General features: G+C 39.1%; 1 protein-coding gene across 3 annotated transcripts; it reads left to right on the top strand.

The window, feature by feature from the left end:
- The first annotated feature begins 484 nt into the window (after positions 1-484).
- Positions 485-6455, top strand: LOC134872676 (APC membrane recruitment protein 1-like). Of its 3 annotated transcripts, none has more exons than XM_063896075.1 (2): positions 485-931; positions 1910-6455. In XM_063896075.1, the coding sequence occupies exon 2, from the start codon at positions 2016-2018 to the stop codon at positions 5082-5084; it is 3069 nt and encodes a 1022-aa protein (XP_063752145.1). In that variant the 5' UTR covers positions 485-931; positions 1910-2015; the 3' UTR covers positions 5085-6455. The 3 variants fall into 3 exon arrangements, with proteins under 3 accessions (XP_063752145.1, XP_063752144.1, XP_063752146.1); XM_063896074.1 differs by having other exon boundaries at positions 485-935; XM_063896076.1 differs by having other exon boundaries at positions 502-518.
- Positions 6456-6791: the final 336 nt, after the last annotated feature.

Below are 6791 nucleotides of genomic sequence, written 5' to 3'. Positions count from 1 at the left end.
TTTCATTACACAGTAAATGTTAACAGAAAAATGTTTAACACAATGTGTAAAATGGATAATTATTATTATAATAATACTAATTATTGTTGTTATTGTTATTATTATTATTGCTATTATTGTTATTATTATTTAATTTCTTTCAGATCACTATCATTGTTGTTTCATTTTTACTTTAAAAAATATATTGTACTATTACAGACATGTGCCCAATATTTGAATACAGTGAAACTTAAACAATTATTTTAATAAAATTATTAAATGCATGATAATATTAAGACAAAATAAATACATGGCTTAAACCTTCATTTATATTACAAAGTTATGACAAAAATGCGTTATTCTTCTGTAAAGAGTCATACTTATGATGTGTATAATGATTTAAATGAATGTCAATGTGTTATATGTCATGTTAAAAATGAACAATGACATGGTGTATTAGTTCTACACGATGCATGATATCCCATCACATGTTGCGTCACTATCATGCGCCGAGAGGAGAGACACGAAAGGAGATTTGGGTAAATGTTACCTGAGAAGTCGAGAAAATAATCATCATCCAGCCTTTAATTGCATGCTGGGGTTTTATGAGGGCATTTAAGTAAGTCGGCATGCGTAGATAAACCAGGCTATACACCATGCGTATTTAAACCGAACACTTTTACTGCGACGTGCTTAAACGTTACCCACCGTTAGCAACCAGACTCACACTACAACCACTACTGCACTTTGTGTGATTTACGTTGTTAGCAAGCACCCCGGCTAGCTAACCGTGGTTGGGAACAAATGAAAGCGTATCTGGTGAAAGCTTTTCCGGGGCCCGAGTCGAGCATTCGTCTTCAGCAGTAAATTAAAGTGCAGAAAGCACTGAGAGCTAACTTGGGCTCCCAGTGAAAACCCAACACCGGCTCCGGGCTGCAGGATTCTGGCATCGGTTTGTAAGTTTGTTTACCTTACTACTCGGTTAGCTCCTCTCTTGCTAATGTGACATTTAGTTTGGTTTTACATGAAAATGGCCCTGTCGAACCAGGTATGTTGGTGGGAAACTACTCAGTGTTAGCTATTGTGAATTGTCTTTGCTAAGGCTTTCATTGAAAGTATATTTTGACCCACATTTCACCACTGGTCTTTATTGTGGCAGAGCGTCAGGGGTCATTGTTACATCTCCAATGTTAGCCTGTTGCTTTATCCCCTGGGCTTCAACATGCTAATATACAGGCACAATATTACTGTTTTTTATTGAGATATGTTACTTCTCTTTTTCTCGTTCTATAGCCTTTACGTATGTTTAGCCTAGATGTTCATCAATATCAGTGTTGTAAGGTAACTAAGTACATTTACTTACAAAATTTTACTTTTACTCTATTACTTTTATTTAAAACTCAAGTTGCGTTGCAGTTTGGGATTAATAATGCCAAATGTAATTAACACTCAAAAAACACTTTAGTTTCCAAGAAACATAGATAATTAATAGTGGTTGATTCTTTGTGGAGAAACTCAGTTTTCTTTTCAATTTCAATTCAACAAAATCACAGCAGTGTTATTTGACAGTATGTTTTTATATTCTTTTTCTTAGAAAAAGAATACCAAAAATGAGTGAGCAGGGCTTGAATCTAACTTACTGTAAAGTACGTTTGGTTCCCGAAACTAAACATAGTGTTTCTATTTTGGGAGAAAATATAATATAATAATACAATTCTTAAATTAAGAAGCAAATATGTTATTGCATCACAGATAACACACGTCTTGTTTTATGAACATCCTGTGTGTGGGAAAAAACAAACCATGAATACATAATAATAGGTAATAGGGAAACAAAATTGCTTTCCTAAAAATGTTCAAAGTCTGCAGTGTGAATGTTTTGTTATCCCTGTGGAAGATGTTAAATTTGATTTAATCTTTCTCAAAACAGGGTTGTATCAGATGGAGGAGAAAGCAGCTGCAGTGATCCTGTCGGCTGATTCAGAACATCCAGCTACTATGCCTTCTGTTGGACTGCTTTTGTGAACGTAGCAGTCATGGCTTCTCGTGAGGTAGATGAGCTACCAAGTGACACCAAGGAGTTGGTTCCTGCCTCTGCAGAGATTTCCCAATGTGGCCCCGATGACATCACGGAAGAGCCTCAGCTGGAAACTATGAATACTACGGTGAAATCTCAAAAATCTGGAAAATTTAGGAGAACTGCCCAGACATTTTTTGGAGTTCGTAAAAATTTTTGTATTTTACCTAGTTTCTTTGGAGGAAGGAGTAAAAATCCTTCTAAGTGGTCTTCTAAGAAAGCAATCAATAAAAGCAGAACACATGATGGGCTGAGTGATCTTAGTCATGATGACAATCTGAGAAGTGGGTACAACTCAGCTGCAGATTTATTGTACCACGACCCGAGGGGCTCTACTGGAGAGCTCCACAGTAGTTGTCAAAATGAATGTAGTCACCTCGGTGCTGACCAGAAGACACTTACTCTCACTCGTCAGAAAAGGGGTTTCAGGAGTCTTTTTCAAAGTTTTAGATATCACAGAAACCACAGAAATGCTGGATCTGATAAACCTGAAATGATTGCTATGTCCTCTCCTCGCTGCAAGAAAGAGGTGCCTGTTGTCCAGGACAACACCAAGCAGTTTGTCACTGAGTGCCTGGAGTCTGAACCTGATGTGCCTGATTTCGCAGATGTTTCATGTGACATGTCCATTGGCGCTGAATGTATTGACGCTGATGAGATGCCGTCAGAGAAGGGTGGGGAGCAAGACAGCCCCAAGTCCGAGGTTGACGGTGGGACATGTGATAATGTAATGGAGGAAATTAGTTTGATGGCTGTAGTTTCCTGTGAATTGAAGGAAAGTTCTCGAGGACACAGCGAGCCTTGTCTGAAACTCGAGACGATGTCCGAGCCGTTGCTGAAGTCCCAAACACCTGCCGGCTCGTCAGATCAACTAAACCTCATTTATGGAGATGTGGCATCATTAAAAAGCTTTGATTCCCTCACTGGCTGTGGGGACATTATCGCAGATCAAGAAGACGACAGCATCACAGAGAGCACCGTGTCTGGAGAGAGGAGTAGAAGTGGAGGAAAACGTGCCTCTTGCTATCTTACTTATCAGGGTGGCGGCGAAGAAATGGCCTCACCTGAAGATTTGGATGAAGAGTGTCTTCAGGATTTCTGGGGAAATAACGCATCAGAGGAAATGTGCTATACTTGCAACCAAGAAATCACAGATTTGACTGCTGACCTGTCAAGTTCTCACAATATGGACTTACTGAACAGTAGCAGTGCACAGCAAGCCAGTGGCATGGATGCTTCTTCAATCGCTGATGTGTTGACTCCTCAAAGCGAGCATCAGGAATCAGTACCAACTAGTGATGAGGGCTACTATGATTCAACCACTCCCGGGCCAGATGACAGACAGGAAAACTCCGACAGACTTAGGGCAGAGAGATTACCCAGGGACAGTTATAGCGGCGATGCCCTTTATGAACTTTTTGCACCTGATGAGAGTCTCATCAGTCCACATTATGAAAACAAATCAAAGCTGCCCGGGTCAAAACAGTATTTAAGTGAGCCGGTCAATGTGACAGATTCTGCCTTTGTTCCAGAGATGAACCGATTACAAATAAGTGGCCAACTCTATGAAGTTCATGGTTTTCTGGAGAAGCCAAGCACATGCAGCAAATCCTCAGAGTCGGCACAAAAGGCGATGGGTCGGCAGGAAATTGGCATGAACAAAAACTGTAATTTGAATTCAAAACCACAAACATCAGTCAATAAGAGTAATACAGAGCCCAATGTGTGTGAGGAGAAAGGAAATATGTCTTCTGCTTCCACTGAAAAAAATCTAAAATCTATAAACACTGAGTGTGAGAAACGACACAGCAGCGTTTCATTCGGCAGCACGTCCGACCCAGATTTTGAAACATTCTGTGAACCCAAAGAGCAGCATCTTGAGGAAAACAAGCCTGTGGCTTTGCCGTATAAAAACATCAGTTCTCAATCTGCAGTAGATATCAACGACTCGGATGATGGGCAAACTGTCTGTTTCTCTCAAGCTCTTGTGGACTACACAAAGCACTCTCAGATGCTGAGTAACTTGCGCAACGATGTGGATGATTTAGAGACAAACTCCGCCTTCACTTCAAATATGCAGGCCTTACCTACCATAGTCACATTCGATGTAGTGGATATGCACAATGAGGGTGAATACGACGAGCAGATCCACATGGAACTGGAGGAGGACATTTCATCGCCCTATCAGGATTTTGAAGAGAGCTACCTACAAAAGGATGCATTTGCCGAATGTGACTATCAAATGTTAGACATGTATGAACAGAACCTGATCAGTAACACGTGGGCAATTGCTAGTCTCCCAAGGCACCTTGGCCTTACAAGAGTCAGTCAGTCCATGCCTAATGCATTGTCTCTAGACAGGAGAAGTAGGTCTCTGGACAGAGAGAGCCTTGAGTTGAAGATGCCCGACACATACAGAGAGAACAGAGCTGCTATCGTTGCTTCTCCTCAAATTGAAACAGACTCCTCAACATATTACAAGAAGAATGTACTCGTGTCTGCATCTGAAGATAGAGACAGTAGCAGCATTATGGCCTTATCTTGGCAAACTAGATCAGAAATGGCTTTAAGCCTTCCTCTGACAGACGGGGGATTCAATGAACAAGTACAGAGTCTCAGTCAAACCCAAGTCAAACGCAAAATAATGTCTAGTTCATCCAGCAGCGACTGTCCCAACATTAAAACGCAACTTTGCTCTAAGGTGTCAGTAAATTCACAGAACAACAGGCAGCAGCACCTTCCCTCGCAGGCAGATTCTTGTTTACCTCACAGCACCTTTCTTTATTCTGGAATGATGGATGGTGAATCAGACGATGTAGATGAGGATGTTTTTTGCAAAGCTGCCACTCATTTACATTCCTATAAAAAGTGTGGGAAAAGCAGACCAGTGGCTAGCAGGGAAGCAGTTTCTCATACTGGCAGTCTTCTGAACACAGGGGGTCTTAATGATGATATGACTGTCCTCAGTGAAACAAGAACACCTAGGGATGTGGCCGGCAACAAACTCCCAGAGGCAACCTATAATTGAAAGGCCCTACGCACTGGGATCACATGTATTTGTGCTATTAATGAGTGCTTTCATGTTACATCCAAATGAGAAATTGTTGCGTCATTTTTTACTTGCACATCGGATTTATTTGACAGGATGAATTGTTATTATTCTGCCTGTGCCGTCATGCTGCATTAAGTACATGGCTGTCTCAAAAGGGATTTCCTGCATTTGCACAGTAACAGTTGCTTTTTCTTCCACATAGGCAACGTACATGTAAGTCTATTGAAAGTGACTAAGCAAGTAATTGTTTCCTTTTCATTAAGAATGCTCACACATTCATCACATTAAGCTATTGATTTAACTAGAATGTTCCATTTATGTAGCCTCAGTGTCTCAATGGTAATGCAACACTTTGTCTTATTTAATGGTTATTATCGTGGTTTCTTTGTTACAGCCCCGAAACACATGTATGCTTTAAGCGCCGGCTTATGTTTGTGTTTACTGCTTTTTAACAGTGAGCTTTATGTTGATTTGTCGATCCATAATAAAAAAACTTGTCTTTTGTTGATACCTCAACAGGGGGTATATTTGAAATACATTTAGCTGTTTTTGGCTTAATCTTAAAACATCTCACAGCTAGTTTTTCCCCCTCAACCCAGAATGTGATAAGCATCAATAAGAGATGTAAAGATGATCTGATACTTCATGCATCTTAACTTCCGCTGCTCCCTATACAAACTTTAGATAACTTTACAAGGTCTATCTACTTCAACTACTTCTATTTCTACATATCACATATAGTTACCCTGTGTCTGAAAGTGCTTTACATTAGACTTTTAAGAAACAGCAAGATAAATACAAAATGATAAGGAAAAACAAATCAAGGATGGAAAAATAAAACAAGTTTTACCTAATAGTCTCACAGTTACTGTGTTACTTGTGTTCTGAGAAGCCCCTTAGGCTTTACTGTGAATGCTGTTTTATTTTCATTTTCAACACCAGAAGGGTAAAATTCTCACTGAATTGATGCGCTCACTTAAGATTGTGGAGTGGTTTGGATTTCTTAGAATTATGAAATTTCAAAAGACAAACTGGTATTTTCATGTGTAATTTTCCCGTGCAGTTGATGTTTAATCAGTCCAAGGTCAAACTTCCAGATGATGTAATTTTTTATAGTGTGATAATGAACAAATGTCAAATAATTTGTATTGATGTTTTTAATTTCTATACTGTAACATTGTATTCTGACTGGTTATTACAATTTGGCAATTTTCTTTTTTTTTTTTGTTTTCTTTTTTCTAAATTAAGTTACACCCATGTTACATTAGGGGATGCCTCTTGAACTTCTGTTACTGTTTTTTCAGAATAGAACACTGCCTTATATTAAAATAAACATGACAAGACATGTTTTTTTGTTCATTTTCATTTACTTGTTCATAATCGGTTATTGTGGATCTGAAGTTCTATCAGGCTTCTTTATTCAAACCCAATGAGGATTAGTCAGTAGTAGTAGCAGTAGTAGTAGGGAGCCATTCATTTAGTGAATTAGAACCGAGTGATTAGCTATTGTGGCCTTAAATTTAATAAAAGGCACTGCCACAATTTATTAGAAGTATTTTGAAAAGTGACTTGGGTTAGAACAACGGAATTTTTATCAGCACAATGTATTTAAAGTATAAAAAGTACAAGTACTCAAGTGCAGTGGCTCATCTGGTTTTATTGCTAATAAATACATGTTAGAGC

The sequence above is a fragment of the Eleginops maclovinus genome, chromosome 11, assembly GCF_036324505.1.
Source record: "Eleginops maclovinus isolate JMC-PN-2008 ecotype Puerto Natales chromosome 11, JC_Emac_rtc_rv5, whole genome shotgun sequence".
In the NCBI taxonomy this organism is placed as follows: domain Eukaryota; kingdom Metazoa; phylum Chordata; class Actinopteri; order Perciformes; family Eleginopidae; genus Eleginops; species Eleginops maclovinus.
The sequence above is the reverse complement of the archived record's forward strand: the minus strand, read 5'-3'. Positions and strand labels throughout refer to the sequence as shown.